This window comes from Cyprinodon tularosa, unplaced genomic scaffold (assembly GCF_016077235.1).
Source record: "Cyprinodon tularosa strain WSP-4 unplaced genomic scaffold, ASM1607723v1 ctg62, whole genome shotgun sequence".
Classification (NCBI taxonomy): domain Eukaryota; kingdom Metazoa; phylum Chordata; class Actinopteri; order Cyprinodontiformes; family Cyprinodontidae; genus Cyprinodon; species Cyprinodon tularosa.
In genome coordinates this window covers 714,808-732,402 of record NW_024039363.1, presented here as the reverse complement: position 1 = coordinate 732,402, position 17,595 = coordinate 714,808, and the positions used below count along the sequence as shown (strand labels likewise).

At 39.6% G+C, this 17,595-nt stretch overlaps 1 protein-coding gene across 3 annotated transcripts in view; it reads right to left on the bottom strand.

The window, feature by feature from the left end:
* cep112 (centrosomal protein 112) overlaps window positions 1-17,595 on the bottom strand; it is a 182,547-nt gene that overhangs the window by 150,439 nt on the left and 14,513 nt on the right. For 2 of the 3 annotated variants that reach the window (XM_038307796.1, XM_038307798.1), the window contains exons 6-8: window positions 16,761-16,838; window positions 10,229-10,279; window positions 10,065-10,130 (exon numbers count right to left, since the gene is read on the bottom strand). In XM_038307796.1, coding sequence (XP_038163724.1) covers window positions 10,065-10,130; window positions 10,229-10,279; window positions 16,761-16,838 — 195 coding nt within the window. The remainder of the gene's footprint in view (window positions 1-10,064; window positions 10,131-10,228; window positions 10,280-16,760; window positions 16,839-17,595) is intronic. The other variant, XM_038307797.1, reaches the window with a different exon arrangement.

Here is a 17,595-nt window from a genome sequence, read left to right as displayed (position 1 = left end):
AAAGGCACCAAAAAAAGAAAAAACAACTCAACTTTAGTGGTTTATGAAAATTGTGGAATCATTAGATAAAAAGGTGGAGGAATCCCATTCAGCTGCTGTGTTGTATCTGCTGAAGAACACTTACAGAACATTTCCTAAACTTAGCAGCATCTTACTTTATATCTCTCTTTCTAGATAATAAGGCTGGACAAACCTTCTGGCTACAATTCTATCTCACTTTATTTTGACAAGGAGCTTTATAAACAGACAAGAGAGTGAGTGAGTATGAGACTGAGAGAATATCAATCAATTTCTCTGATATAAATCCATAAAGCACAAAGGTAACAAGAACAGAGGAGATGTGTTTGAAATAGCAACTTTATTATTATGAAACACACTAAATCCCCAATGGCTTCCTACCTCAAGCACAATCTTGAAAGCCAGCTGCAGATCTAGTCCCCGTAAAAACTACTGAGACTCACAAGGTTACTCTTTTTTAGCTTTGAAAAGCGATCAGATAAGACAGGCCATGGCCCTCTAAATCACAGGCTCAGAACCCAAGCGCCATCCCAGAGGAGTCGCAGATTAGAGAGACTGCCTCATTATGGCATAAGAAAGCAAAGGGGTCAGATCCCCAGTCAGGGGCTTGCGACCATTACACAACAACTGCTTGACACACATCTACCAGCCTGCTGCCAACTTTTCCTGAGGTCAGGCACTGAGGGAAAAGCTTCAAGATGGCATGTACACACAAAGTCTAAAAGAAAGGCTGTGTGATTTAATCATTTTGTCAGTATCTTCTGTAATCTCTAGCCTTAGGCCTGCACTGAGCTAAAACTGACTCATCAGTCACAGTTTAATTGAATTTCCAAATAAAGGCCCGGCCCTCTTAACACTAAGCACTTTCAGAGTATGCTCTAGGATTAGTGGGACTTTGGTGCTCCTGCAAGACATCCTCCACAACTCACCTATAAGCTGTCACATATGTGTAAGTAAAGCTTATGGGGAAATGCTCCACCTCAAGGCATGCCCTGCACACATAGACTCCCAGTGAAGGGCATAAACAATAGTCAAGCTGTGTCAACACTAAAGGTGTTTTTTATGCTCTTATTTGATGGATTTGAGCTGTCTGTAGATACGGGGGCTACGGCTGCCCTTCATGCTGTAGGTCCTGAACATATCCTGCATGCATTTCAGCTTGTTTTTCACTGCTGAGATTATGCCATTGTCAACTTCGCAGTAATAGTATTTCAATAAATTAGCACCACTATCAAAAAATAAGCTTTTATTTTAAAACTGAAAAAAAAAAAAATAAAATAGTCTTACTCAGAGGTAGGTCAAGTAGTAGAATTACTCTACCATTTTTTTAACTCTAGTAAAAGTAAAAAGTTGTCATCAAAGAAATTACTTAAGTAAAAAAGTACTGAATAAATGATAGATAATAAAAACAGATTTAATGTTTATAAATGAAGCTGGCAAACAGACTTAATGTGCAAGTTCTGGCCTTTTAAAGACTCAAATATCTAAAGAATACAAATAAATTTCATACTTTAAAAGAACAAATTTGTGCAAAAGAAATACTCTCTTACCATGTTAGGGCAGGGTAAGTAACTTCCGCTCTTAAAGTCTACTTTTTACCCGATTTTGTAATAATTTAAATTACTCACAGAGGACAGAGTAGTCAGAGATTTTACTCAAGTAGGAGTAGTGATACAATACAAGAATATTACTTAAGTAAAAGTAGGAAGCACGGCACAGTAAACCTACTCTTAAGAGTACATTTTTTTTCAAAGTTACTCAAGTAAATGTAACTAATTACTACCAACCTCAGGTCATAACTGAAAGCTATTTTAAAGAAATGGAAATGTCAGCTGGGAACGAAGGGTGGTGCATCTCAACAGCTGCAATTGTAGATGATAAAGTTGGGCCTGTTGTTCAGTGCTTAGTCCTGTTTCTCTACTAGATATAGCTCTTACTGTGACCACCTGTACTGTATGTGTTCCCTTTCATCCTTATGGACAAGAAAACTGGCTCAGAGTTCATCTGCTTAAATGTTTCTATATTAACTTTTTTTTCTTTAGCTTTTTTTAATTGTCACAAGTACAAAGCAAAGTAATGAACTCCCAGCATTTAACTCATCCCCTTGGTGAGCAGTGGGCTGCCATTGTGGGGCACCCAGGGAGCAGTGTGAGGTTAAGGGTTTTGCTTAGAGACCCAGAGTGGCAGTCTGTGGGAGTGGGGCTCGAACTCAGGACCTCAGGATTCCAAGATCTATGCCCTAACCTCTAGACCGCCACTCCCCCAAAACTGAGCCACCTGTTGAGCTAATTTACCGATACCTTTTCTAACCTAGGAAGTATTTATGAATCATTGTTTCCATGTTGATTTTGCATGTCTGCTTCTGTCTCTTTGAACCTCCAGTCAGCCTTCCGGGGCCTCAGCAGAAGGCTGCATGATCGGATTGCTGTAGAATCAATGACACAATAAGCGAATATCTACTGTCACAATATGCACATCTGGGAGAAGGGTAAATAACTTGATGCAATCACAGACATGGGCAATGTGGAGTTAACAAGTCATCTCCATGTCATGTATTTGCTCTACCCAGCCACTGAAGCAGGTGAGTCCAATCTTCACCGTGAATTAAAATCTGGGTAGATTAAATACATGACATGGAGATTACTTGTTGACTCCACATTGCCCATGTCTGTGCAATCAGCTGGATTGCGGAAGGTAAAAATGTAACAGATCTTTCTGAAATGTCTTTCTAAAGCACCTTAAGAGAGAGATTTTGTATGTCTTTACAGAAAAATACCTTTAAAACTGTCTTTTATTTTTTACCCTTTTATGACTAAAACATGGTTTAAATCTCAGTAGTTCAGTCCCGATGCATCCATAAGGCTGTAGCCTATTTTCCTCAATTAACTTTGGGTCAGAAGGTCCGGCACTGTTCCGCAGATGTGACGTCAAGCATGTCCATGTTAAATGGATCCAACCTAACCAACAACTGAAGCGTTATCTTTAAGATGATTTTTGTGAATACTCAGAAGCGACCAGGTAAGGTGATAAAAGTAAAGAGTTACAAGACGAGCAGAAGGGTGCTGCAGTTCTGTGTTTTGGTCACAGGTGGCAGTATCATCATACAATTCTGTAATGTCTCTTTAAGGTGGCACGTTCTTTGAATTTTCTGCTATATAAATAAACTGTATACATAATTATTAGGGATGCTAAATCAGAACTTTTGCTGCCGATCCCAATACTGATATCCTAGAGGGCCGATCACACCGATTGGCTCTTCATTTTTTGATTTAAGCAGAAATGTTACAACGGTGATCTTGCAAATCTGAATAAAAAAAATCCCCTTAATTTAGACAAACCATGCAAAAACCTCATGGAGGAGGTATAATTGTGCGCTGCTTCGTTCGCAGTCTTTTCTTCTGTAGTGCCCCTGCATAACTTGTCATACTTTGCTTTTTTAAAATGTCACGTTGCAATCGGTGTATTGATACATTTTGATGTGCTTAACCTCAGACGAATTTTTGCCATTACTAAATGCAAATTTCAGGTTATTTACAAAGTACAAAAGTGTGACATGTCAATGTTTTAGGATTTACTGTTGCATTGCAGAGTGAGGGAAAATAGGGACAGACGCTGCAGGCACAGCCACTACAGGCTGCCAAGTAAGAGATACATATGATTGGTTTCGGTGATTGGTATCAAAAGATGGTGCTGATTGGTGATCTACAATCATCAAAATTGGGACAATTTTGAGGGGTGCTGATCCATGGGAACACCACTAATATTTATGATCATAAATTTGAATATATGTATTTACCGGCTAATTTAAAAGAATATATTAAAAAAGAAGACATTTACTCTTTTTCAAAATTAATCAAGACATTGTTTCTCCAAACATTTTTATTGTTTTTAAAAGTAAAAATAAACAAGACTGTACATTTCTCCATAATTGAGCAAACCTAGTCTGCTGTTTAGAAATGTTGGTGTGGGTTACAAGCATGAAGTATCTCATATTTGTTTTGAATTGATATCGAGGTCCTAATCCATTTTATAAACAAAATCAATGGAAATTAGACTATAACATCAAACAATTTAATATTTACTGTATCTCCACAATTCAAAATGATTCAAGAGTACTCCACTGTGAGGGAAGTAGGCTGCCATTTTTGCGGACAATGCCAGAAGTATAACAAAGGGCCAAAAGAAATTGCTGGAAGTTGGTCCCAGATGTCTGAAATCGGTCCCAACTGGAATTTAATTAAGGTTTCCTAAATCCACTGACATTAGGTTTAGGTTTGTCATCCGCCAACGTTAGGATTAGGGAAAGCCCTCAGGATATGGGAAAAAACAAAGGTATTATATATTTAGTTTAGGTATAAATCTACTGACCTTAATTTTAGGTTTCTTTATGTCTCTCTCCAAAAATTCTAGTGTAAACTTTTTATGTGTGTTTCAGGAGTTTATTAACAAAAATATAGCCAATCAAGTAATCAAAGAACAGTATACAACACATCCTTGCAAAGAGCATTCAGGGGTGTCTATATACACTGCTCCAAAAAATAAAGGAGACACGTAAACAACACAATACAAAAGCATGAGATGGACTCTATAACCCACACAAGTGGCTCAGGTAGTGCAGCTCATCCATGATGGCACATCAATGTGAGCTATGGCAAAAAGGGTTTGCTGTGTCTGTCAGTGCAGGGTCCAGAGGGTGGAGGCGCTACCAGGAGACATTGAGGAGGCCGTAGGAGGGCAACAACCCAGCAGCAGGACCGCTACCTCTGCCTGAAGAGAAAAGACCTCCACCAGGCCACAAATGTGCATGTGTCTGCACTAGCAGTTAGAAACCGATCCCATGAGCATAGGATGACCATACCAATTTCCACTGTGCAGGTCGCTTGGCATTTGTCAGATAACACCAGGATTGGCAAATTTGTCACTGGTGTCCTGTGATCTTCACAAATGAAAGCAGGTTCACACTGAAGGTATTGTGGAGGATTTTCGCAATTAAGAGACCTATTTATATATTAAACCTATGCAAGAACATACTGTACGGGAGCCCATTTGTCCTCGTGCACGCTCTGTTTAAAAGATGCTGTTCTCATAGCTCATTCAATCTTACTGTGTCCGAACGTCCGCCCTAACGCCTAAATCCCTCAATCACTATATAGAGTGGAGACTATATAGTGGACTTTATAGTAAACTCAATTAACTCACCATTACGACAGACGATCACTACTTTTTGGTCATTGTTGTTCACGTAACTGTTCCTCCACCGTGTGTTGCTTGCGGCATCTTTGTCGCCACTGTTCGGTAGTGACAGCCTATGTCAATAGCAGGCTGCTCTGACAGCAAATCCCATAATGCTTTGCGAGGAGCGCTCTCTGCGCAAAGCATTCTGGGATATATCTGCCTCTTCTCAGGCATTTCTTTTCTTCTCATACACTTCTTAGACACTTTTTCTCTGCGAACTTCAATGATTGTCTGAAACTCACTACTATTAAATGAAATGTTTGTTAGCAAAAAATTTGTGTGTGACTCCACATCCAGGCCTCATTGGTTAAAAAATTGGATTGCCATTGATGACTTTTGTATGATTATGTTGTTGGGACATTTAACTTTGCACAGAACAAAGTATTTAATAAGAATATTTTATTCATTCTATGTATTGTTTGGTGTTCCCTATTTTTCTATTTCTCTATTTTTTGTGCATTGCATAACAAGATATTTATGGAAAGATGTTGAAATTGAAGTACAAAAAAAACTCTGAATTGTGTTTAATTTGAGATTAAGCAAGAAACTTACCGAATTTCCCTATGGGTAGGGTTGGGAATTGAAAAGATTTTCACGATTCCGATTCCCTTTTCGATTCTATGAAACGATTCGATTCTTAATCGATTCTTTTTTCGATTCCAATTTGGGGGAAAAAGGAGAACAAACAGTTTGATTATCAGAATCAACTTTGTTTACTTAACTTTTGCCTAATCTTACAAACTCAAAAAGATCAAGATGTCCACAGGAAATGTGAAAATGGAGTAACATCTGTGTTTAAATGAAAAATGAATACAAGAACAAACTTAATAACCAACAATGTCTAATAACAAATGATGGGATAATAACCTATTTTAAATAACAAAAAATACTAATTATAAAACAGTAGTAGGGAAAATTAACAGTTCTTTTGCAGAAAGATGAGCATATCTGCTTTTTCTGGAAGGACACAGGACCTTTCAGGGCTTAAGGTGTCTCCAGCCGTGGAGAACACCCTCTCAGGTGGGGTGGAGGAAGCCTGCACACAGAGGTAGTTTTCAGCCAGTCCAGATAGCAAGGGCAGCGTATCTTGCTTGTTCCACCACAGTGTGGCGCTATCCCTGCAGGGTATGGAGGGCAAGCTTTTATAGAGCTGGATTTCCTGATCTACCCTCTGGGCTAAGGAAAGACGGGGCTTTGATTCACAAAGTGACCGCAGCGCGTTGTCTTCCTCCTCGAATAGTTCTTCCAACTTGCGTAACTTGCGTAAGTTGCGTAACTTACGTAAAAAACGTGACGTAAGTCGTGCTCCCCAGAGCCGGCGCTCTCGGCTCTGGTGCTGCGGGAATCGAAAAAATAATCATTCAGCGAGCTGCCAAACGATGCCATGGAATCGGAAAATACGGAACCGGTTCTGAACAGGAACCGGTTTTCGATTCCCATCCCTACCTATGGGATTAATGAAGTATTACAAAATTTATTTTAATTAAAGATTTAAAAATCCCTCTTAATTAACTTCAGGTGTGGACTTTTGGCACTGATCATAAAAAATGTGGGGCCCTGCTATGATAGTGGAGTAGGGTGCCTCTCATTTTATTTAGTAAACCTCATCTCTGAACAAGGCAAAAACAATAAAAGACAAAGACGGTCTCTTCAGCTTACACTTCCCCAATCTAGACATCAAAAGAAAAAACTATGCCTTACTTCTGCCACAAAACCTCCTGTTTCTAATGTGTCCATCTGGGTTCTTCTCTCTGCCTTGTATTTTGCACCAGTAGAAATAACTCAACAGTTTTTGCTTAAAAAAAAGGTCTGCTCGTAGTGGGGGCCTTCTCACACTATTGGTAAAGGAATGTAGCCTGGGGGCCATTTGCAGTCAAATCAATGATCTCGTGCGGCTCCTGATCCCAATCCATGAAGGGAGCAAACTTGGTCAGTTGGCACAGATGTTTGACGCACTTAGGGTGAGATTTTTACAGAACAAATCTTTAACTCATAAAATGTTCCATGTCACAATGTGACACCAAATGTTACTTCCCATTTCTAACCAGGTTTCTAGGCTCATCCTTTGTAGTAAATAGAACCACAAGATGCTGGCAGCTTGTACCCAAAAGCAGACTTGGATGCTCCTGTCGACTAATTAATAGGAAGGGATTTGATAGAAACTGAAATATCTTTAAAAAATAAAATAAAGAAAATGCTTAGCTCTTCTGCATGAACTTTTTTTGTGTTTTGAAACTACAGTATGCACAGATTAACTTTCAAAAACATCTGAGCATTTTGTTAGTTTAAATAAAATCTGGCATGGTTAATTCATCATCTAGCAAATATTTGGATTGCATCCCAACTGCTTTCGACTTGGAAAATGTTTATACATAAGCTTGGCTAAACTTCATACAGTTGCAACAAAAAACCTCTGAAAAAAGAAAGTAAAATCACTCGTAACATTATATTCTGTAGCATCAGATCACAGGTGTTTTAAGCTTTCAGTGCAGAGAATAAATTCCCATGACGTTCATCCATACTAAGCCGTTCAGCCAGTCAAGGGCAGGATCAAAAAGCCAAAGATGTTTCTCTAATGTTTCTTTTTTCAGTAGCTGAGTTACATCAGGTTACAGATATCGCTGCCATGTCATTTTAGGTTAAAGAACAATCAGCAAACAGTGTTATGGGACGTAAAGAACATCTCCCCTCTATGTCCTAAGTGTCTTTTTGTCTCCCTTTATCCCCAAGAAGCCCTTTCCACACTGCATCCTCCTCACAGCAAAGCCGTCAAAGTGACTGCAGCAGCCGCAAAAAAGCCATGACGATTACAGACGAGTCATGCTCAGTTTTATATTTAACGCTGCGTTTAAGGTGCTTGGTGGAAGAAATGACTGGAGGTTTGGAAGTGTTGGGGAGGGTCAGACGGGACTTCAAAGCATGCTTTCAGAATAGGATTTTCTGCTTAAATCCACATAAGGAAAGAAAGAGAGTCATCGGAGGAGGTAGGGAATATTTCTGTCTTCTCAGAGGGCTTGGCCATTCCAACAATATAAGCCATGTATATGGGTGTTTAGAAATGACTTTGGTGTATCCAACACCTTAAAGCAGACGGGGATTTGACTTGTCCATTTAATACTCTTGCTGTCATATAAAAGTAGGCTACATAGAAAAAGCTAAAGGATGGGAATGTATTCTGCCTTTCTAAAGCATTTGTACCCTTTGAACCTAAACATAGGGTCCCATTTTAATCAAAAAGCTCTTTCTAAATCAGGTGTCTTTGCCTTAAATGTACATGTTTGTCAGTCTGGTTTTTGATTAGGCCATTATAGCACAGGGATATTCTTTAATTTGACAACACTTTATTACATATCTGGCTCTATGTTTAGGGTGGGTGTCCTGCTGGAAGGTTACCCTTTACTCCACTCTTCAGTCTTTCCAGACCTTTTAAGAAGTTCTCAGTTTTTAGCTCTATAATTTAGAGGATGATGAGTGTCGCAATACAATAAATAAATATCTTATGAAACAATTAATTTATATGTGTCATTAATTAATCAAAACGAGAAATAAATTCAGCTCCTATCTACAGGTTTCTCATTGCTGCTCATCATTAAAAGGCCAAATTATTGAAAAGCACTACTAAGTTGGTATATTTAGTAGGGATGTAAATAATAATCGTTTTGTATCGATGCATCTATCCAACAGCCAAAGATCCGATGCATCGATACGTCCGCAAGAGTATTGATTCATGTTTTTTTCCCCCTCCGGTCTATTTTTATCTACTTGCTCATGGGTGTAATTCTACCTCCCGTGCTGTGGTGGCACTAAACCTATTTTGCCCTCCTACCGCGCTTCCTGGTTATACTCTAGCAGCAGGTGGAAAAAGGGTCCCAGCGTTCTCACGCAGCTCGCTCTTCTAGCGGGTCAAACTTCCTGGTTTGTTTTCCGCAATTTCGGACATAAAAGCAAAAAAAGCCGGCCTCCTGTCTGCGGCACTGTTTGCGCTCACCTACAATTTGGAAGAGGTGCAGGGAAGCGTCTTTGGAGGGGGTGGGGACGTCTGGAGCCGAGGTATTGCATTCCACCATTGCACTGATTTTGTTCAGTATTTTTTGATGCAAAGCCTTTTAGCGTCTATAACGCAGGGGCATTATTATTTTTCAGTGAATGAGGTTTTAATAGGCCTAGGTGGAGTGCAACTTTTCTACTTCTGTTATTTGCTGTTGTTTCTACAAAAAAATGCATACTGATATTACAGCTTACATTTATTTATTTTAAATTTGAAACATTGTCTAGCCTGTAAGGTGTGTAAAAAAAAAAAAAGAACCAACTAATTGAATCGAATCATATCGTGGGTATTGAAAATAATCGAATCGTTGGGTCATGAAATCGATACTGAATCAGTCACCATGATGGATGTAATTTACACCCCTAATATTTATGGTGTCTATCATGAGCAGCAGATGTCTGAGCTCCTCCAAAATTACTTAGCTGTTCCTCTTAGCTAAGTAACTTAGCTGGCTTTTCACTGGTATCATATTCTGATTACTCAATAAAATCTACAAACGTTCATCGAATGTCTGATATTTCAACCTGCTTTAAATTTTTGTTAAGTTCATACTGAGGAGGCGTTATGACATAAGTATTTCTATTCAGGGAGCCAAAGGAAAGATGGAAGATAACCAATGCATGCCATACTTTTCAGATCTCTGTTTGGACGTTTTTGAAAACCATTCATTGTTTTTTTTTACTTATATACGGCATCTGATCTGATCTGATCAAAGCAGTCAGCTTTACATTTGGTTGGGCCTTTTTCAAGCTGAGCTGCATACCTCTTTGCTTTGTAGGCCGTGTTCATAGTTAAAGGCACTATTCCGCTCAAAGCTTGACTTCAAAATCTACAGAGATAAGAAGGAAAAAAAACAGGTTATGAAATGATTGAAGAGCTCAAAGACGATAAAAGAGTAAACAAAAAAAGACACCTGACACAACTTACTGGTGACAGTAAGGGAATGGGCTTCTCCGTCAAATACCTGGGGTTTTCAATCTGAAAGCAGAGAGAAAAACATTCAGACCTCTCTCTTCTCTGCCTCTCCTAACAAAGCCCCAAAACTACCAGAATCCATCCCAAGCAGTGAGTATGCCATAAACAATGTGGACAGCACATCAAAGTCTAGTTTTGTGGCTGAAGCCTCTTCCGTCAACTCCTGTCTGTTTAGAGAGACAGAACCGTCGCGCAACTTCAAGGCTTTGTGTGTGTGGCCGGCTCTGTTTCCGCTCTCGGCTCCCCCTCTGCTGTCCCTTTTGTCAACACTGAAGACCGCTAATCTGTAAGCTATCCCCACTCTGTTTACCATCACATGGAGACCAAAGCGTATACAACCCTGCCAAACACTGACTCGGCATGCTCTTTGCTTACAATATGGGACGCATTGGACTGAAAAGTGTAAGCAGGTTAACCACCTGAAAGTAAGCGGGTCACGGTCCATGTGACTTTGGTGGCTTTACATCAATAAGGCTCGCTAACTGTGACACAAGCTGCAAAAATATCATCATACAGCGCTTCTCTCTGATGCTTTAGAGCCATCTGTGGGGGCTCACATCTAACATCCACATCACAGCCTTTTAAAGTAAGAACCTAAATCTCAGAATGACGGCAACGACTTCCAACGTTAATCTCCAAAACAAACAGAAAGAGTGGGAACAGGAGAAAATGGGATTCTATTTTGTGTTATTAAAAAAAAAAGAGAATCAATGCTTTAAGATGGTGCTACCCACTCAAAGCTAATCCAAAATAAAAAGAGGATGAGGGAACAGGACCTGGGAGAATTTAAGGACTTTGGAGTAAAAAATCAGCAGCTACAATGGCTGGATAACGTCACAATCTGCTGCTTCAGGGTGAGAGACATAGTCAACCTTAAAGAGGTAAAGAATGGTTACTCTGATTATCACAATACAAGCATAGGATCAGAAAAAAGAACCCACTCTGTGTCCATTAGACTAAAGCTTCAACAGGCATTGTGAATAAAAGGACATATTTTCATAAAGTGGAGCCCAGGATGAAATCTCAAACCAATAGCCAGAAACACCCGGTAATCAGATCTGATTGAGCACGGGCCCACAGAGCAAGTAGGACATGCAGACTAAATCCTGCGGTGTTGTCTTGGCACAGCGTCACGCTAAACTTGGACTTCCTGCATACATAACCCAGTGGATGTTTGTAAGGAAATAGAAAAAGGTATAATCACAAGGACTCAGCAATGAAACACATCTGCTGATAGCATGCTAATTCACCCACTAAAACTAAAAAAGCAGCAAAGGGAAAAATATGTCATTTTTGTTTTCTATTTTAGAGAGAACAGTGATTTAGCTACTGTTTAACATAAAGCGATGCTCCAACAAAGAAACTAAAATAAAACATTTTAATTAATAATTATTTTGGAGCTAGATCAACTTAATAGCTTAAAATGTATGTAATGCATAAATCACAATCTGCTTTCCATGATTTTCTCTTTAAAGCAGAAAATACTTTTTTAAGTCCAATTCCCTGACATAATAAGAGGATTTGGAGCCAAACCGAAGTGGAATAGCTGATGACATGTCATCTAAAACTACAAAGAATGACTACCAGCTGTTTTAAACAGTTTTTTGGGTTTACAAAACAGGCCTTTGTCAAAAGTAATATGTCAGCAGGATGTGTGGCCTCTTATTATAAAAAAAGTATATAGTGAGGATATTTACATTGCCTATATATGAGTAATATAAGATCTCTTTTAAACGTTATGTTTAAATAGATTTTCAACTTTTTTTTCAGCTGGTCCTTAATTCTAATAAGCAAAACAGAGTCATTCATATTAACTGACAAGAAAAGCTTATATTGTGATACATATTTCATCCATATTGCTCCACCCTGGACTAAAATATGTAATACTGGAGATACCAGCACCCATAACATCAAAGAGACTGTGGGTTTTGTTTGCGAGTATAAAGCTTTGAGGCCAATATGTCCGCACAGACTGGCAGCGATTGATCGCCCGCTTAGACAGGACGAGATCTGTGCTGTGCATGCTACTTGGTTCAGAGCATTTGCACTTTGCAAGTGACTTGTTTGCTGTAACAGCAACAAACTGTGGGTGCAAGAAACCCTCAGGTCCAGAGAGCAGATTGAAGAGTTCCGGCTTGTGAAACAGCTCCGTTTTCACAGGGACCACGATGACAAACATGGCTTATAGAGTTAGGGGAATTCAGAAACACACAGCTTTTCCTTCATTTTTCTTCCCTGCTGGAAGGCCAAGAGCCTGCTGGTCGAACAAATATTCCTCACTGCGCACGGCAGCCGAAGTTCAGCTGTAAGCGCAGCACATCATCATAGAAACAATGCTAGTAAGACTAGAAGTAAAGATCCACCTGGTTACTTTGTCAACATAAAGACAGACATGGTATCTCTTCTCATAAATAGTTTAGAGTCAGTGCGGTGAGCAAGAGCGCACGCAGCCCTACTGAAACTGCTGTCATAAGCATGCCAGACCCATAGGTGGCGCAGTCATACTGCTACAGCAGGGGTCACCAACCTTTTTTAGGCCGAGGGCAACTTCATGGGTACTGAGGTAAAGGAAGAGTTACCAATACTGCCCAATGGTCAGAAGGGATCAATGTTCACCTTAACTTCATACATAATAAACATATTTTTATTGGGAGGGAAGAAATGAAAAAAGGAGGGATAGGATGGAAAGAGGAAGGAAGGAAGGAAGGAAGAGAGGGAGGATTTGAAGGAATAGAGGAAGGAGAGATGGAAGGATGGAAGGAAGGATGGTGGGAGGGATCAGCGTTCGCCTTAACTTCATACATAATAAACATTTTAATTGGGAGGGAAAAAATGAAAGTAGGAGGGATAGGATGGAACGAGGGAGGAAGGATTTGAAGGAATAGAGGAAGGAGGGATGGAAGGAAGGATGGTGGGAGGGATCAGTGTTCACCTTAACTTGATACATAATAAACATATTTTTTTTGTTTCTTTTAACTCCCAATTTTCTTTAATATTGTCATTTTTAAATCTATAAATACTTAAAATAGTGTGTAAAATGATGAAATGTTCTATAAATGATTAAAAAAGAAGGGTAACAAAATAAAATAAAAAATTCAATCTTAGCCCACTGATGAGCTGTGCTGTTTTCAGAAGTGGCTGTGGGCTCCCCATGAGGCCCCTGAGGGCCCCTTGGTGCCATGTTGGTGAGCCCTCTGCTACAGAATCCCACTAACACTGTGAACTATAACACGGGCCATGCTCAGGCATCTCTCACAAGGCAAACCCAGCAACACAGGAACATGACGCATGCAGATTACGGAGAGACGGAGCTCCGTATCAAAGAATAAGAAAAGACGTGGCTCACATCTACACACAGAAATATGAAACCAACGTCTACTTTTAGACCTTCTTTAAAAAATATATATTTTATGTTCTCCCAAAACTGCCTAAACAAGAAAACACCTTAGAGGTTATCACTAGTCTTGTGTTTGTTGGGTTGAAGTCTGCCTGACATTTCGGTTAATTTTGGTTGCAAGTAGAAGTTTACTACTGCAGGAGATCACAGGAGGGCTCTGTGGCTCTATTAGGTGTCCAAACATCCATTCAAAGAGCGTTACTTTTTGATGCCCTCATTCCAATAACACAAATCTCTGCCTTACTTGCTTACACTTACAAGTCTGAGAGCATTCCTGTTTTCTTCTTGGGTGGCCGTTTTAGATCAAGGCCAGAGTTTATGCCTTGTATGTAACGTCACACTCCTAAAGCTTTTGGCTGTGGTCACTGTGATAGAGTATGCTGACTACATCCCATTAAAGTAGAAATTAATGACAAACTAATATAGGCTGCCTCAGAACATTGAAATGAAAGCCAAAGATGTTCCAGATAGAGTCATTCTTGGCTCTGCTAAAATTTCGTAGGAGCTGGGCACTTTGAAGCTCTGCATCCATAAAACTTGAGCAGAGTGTGTGTGTGTGTGTGTGTGTGTGTGTGTGTGTGTGTGTGTGTGTGTGTGTGTGTGTGTGTGTGTGTGTGTGTGTGTGTGTGAAGGAACATCTGTTGATTTGAAAGATGCAGGCTTGGGGGAGCGTTGCCAAGCAATGCTTCTTATCAGTGTTTCAACACAGAGGAGAGCAGAGCGGTGCAGTGCGCAGCTTCACGTCTGCAGATAGATTCCTCAGATTACCCTAAGACGGGTTGAGGGGGCTGAAGATGTACGGACAGACGGAAGGGAAGAAACACGAGACAGAACAGAAAACAACCTAGGAATACGCAAGGCGTCGCTCTGGGGGTTCAGCGAAAATATCCCTGTGTAGGCAACGTAGGAGCAAGCTGAAAGGCAAAAGGGAGACACAAAATGAGAGAATGAGGGAGTGAGAGTCATGCAGGTGAGGAGAAGGGAAATAAAAGATATGAGGGCAGATTGCTTATCACGCCCTGACCCGGAGCTCTCTAGACAGAGGAGATAAAACAGGTGCACACATCTCCCTCTGTACAGTTTACACAACCCTCACTACCTAAAAGAGCAGTGAAATGCCAAAAGGAGGAGGAGGACTAAAGGAGGACTAAAGAAAAAGGCTCTTTTCATTATTTGCTCAAAGGTGTCCGGGTAGCTCAGTATCTCCATACTGCTGCGGTTCAGAGTACCTCACTCAGACAGTACTTTGGAGGCTGATAACTGCTGAAAGCATTCAGTCAATAGTAATTACAGGCTCTAAGTGATGGCCTCCGCTTCCTATGGAAGCGATCTGCTGAGATATACTTTATAATAAAAGTGTTGCCCAACGTATTTCATCCACCAAACAGCAAATAGAAACAAACACTGCAAAGTGTAAGTTTATCTCCATTTTGCTGCTGGTTGTATGTTTTCAGAAGGGGCAGTACCGGTAATATTGATGATGGATACCAACATCCCTCCAGGGCAACAAAAACAACAGGAGAAAGTTTGTCATAGTTTGTCTGCTTCTCCTCTGATCACATTAAGGAGAATTCTGACAAGTTCTAATGATTTACTAAAAAAGTATTTACCAAAAAGCTAATCCAATGTGAAATATGACCTCAGATAGCTAGTACAGGGTTCCTACAGCATAAGGCAAGTTAAATTCAAGACTTTTTTAAGACTTTTTATTGCAACTTGGAATAAAAATTTAAGACCAAATTCACAAGAAACACAAACACTTCCCATACAGGAAGAAAGCTAAAAACACACAAATGACAGATATATTTAACTGAATTCACAAACTTTTAGCAGGGAACAAAACAAATCAATTTTAAAGCCACAACATAACCAGTGCTAAGTATTTTTTGCAGCTATAGCATGGTACTGCATGCATTCTTCAGTTCGTCCTCCACCTGTTGCAATTCTGCCATTTTTTCTTTGTATTGTTTTCTGTTTGATATGGTGATAAGTGGAGGTGTTGCAGAGACAAGGGTGGAACAAAACTGAGAAATACCGGCTGTTTCTCAGTAACTCAAGTTTGACGCTTTGTGTTTTGTGCTTCGCATGTGCGACTCCCCTGCCTTAATTTCCATCGTTCCGAGCTTGAATAAGTTCTTACACAAAATACACTGTGCCTCACGTATGTCCCCTGGTACTGGTTTTAGCCATGGAGAAAACTCTTGGCTGGATAGCCAATTTTTCTAACATTTACACTTGCCCATATTTTCCAGACAAAAAGTTAATGGTGCATCTCCCAAATGTCCCGGCCACAGCAACGCTTTATTGGTTCCGCTATTGGGATGGAAGCAATAATGGCGAGCCGTTATTTTTTTTAAATAATAAAAAAAAATGTCAATTTTAATGTTTTATTTAGATTACAAAAATAAATCTTAATAATATAATCCTATTTATGATGTTTTAAAAATTAAGACCTATGAAAGACTGATTTAAGACATTTAAATACCAATTAAGGCCTTAGTTTTATTTTGAAGAATTCAATGCCTTTTAAGACTTTTTAAGGACCCGCAGGAACCCTGTGGTAAACTATTCAACTGCCCCGCCATTTTAATCTGAATAATGCTGTGTAGAATTAATGTTTTGTTTTTAACTGGATGAAAGCTTTGAACTTGTTGTGCAGCTCCGTGTTTCTAACCATTATTAAATCCATTTTTTGTACAACTTTTATTATACATTTAACAGACTTGTCCAAGCTTTGTGTATTTTCCAAGCTTGCCTTTTAAATATACATTTTTGTTAGAATAAAGCCACTTTATATTAATCTCTTTAACGGCAAGATCTGGGGTTTAATATGAATTTAAAAAAGGAATGCATAACCAAATGATGAATTGACGCTGCTCTATTTATGGTTAGAAATAAAATAAGTAATTCTGGTAGGACACAAAGCACAAAAAGCTTCTTTTTTTGTTGTTTCTAACAAAAGCTGACATCTTCTCAGACTTTTCAGATGTTTGGCACTAACTGCATTTACTGCAGAGAACTAAAGTGGGGGTACTGGCTGGATCCCCCTCAGTACCCAGGATCCTAACGGCATCCCCCTTAACTCACCCCAAGGTTCCAGCTGTTAAGGCAAGCCTCCAGGTCACTGTCATCGCAAGACGCGTTTGCTTTGAGCAGCCCATCCACCTGAGAAGAAAGAGTTGGTGTAAAAAAAATTGCATCAAGAGAAATAGTGAAACAAAATAAAATAAAAATACTAAAAATGTTTTATTTATTGTTTTACAACACAAAGATCAGCTGCTGATGGCTTACTGCCTTTTCACTTATTCTAACACCTTTATAAAAATGAATCTAGTCTTTCTTCCTTAAATACCAACAACACTTTATTCCACATCCAATAACATATTCCCATTCTGTTCATTCAATCATTTAGTTCTCCAGATGTGAAGCAGCTGAACATAATATCTGTCCAACAGTAAATTCCTAAAGTATATGTGCAGCTAGACTCCGCTCCATTGGAAATTGTTTCAGTCTTTTGTTACAGCTGGGCCTCACATTCATATTATGCACGATAATTCAAATGGTTCCAGGGGTTTTGTTGATACTAGATCTGCTTACCCAAGTCAACTTTGTGCAGCAGAAGCACGAGTACGGGAAATATCTAATAAAGGTGAAGGAGCAATAGGAAACGGAGACGTTGTTGAATGTGATAAGAATCTAATGGAGTGCGGACCTTGGGAGGACCTCAGCAGGATGGCGCTGGCACAGGGAAATGGATGAATAGAATAGCTAAGGATTATATGCCTCCTCTGATTAGAATAGTAATGCGACCTCAAAGCTCCAACCTCAGACAAACAGGATAAATGTTTCATTTCAGCGTATGGGAATGCTGGGAATGCACTACACTGACTGCTTAAATCAGCATATCATGGGCTTTGAAGGG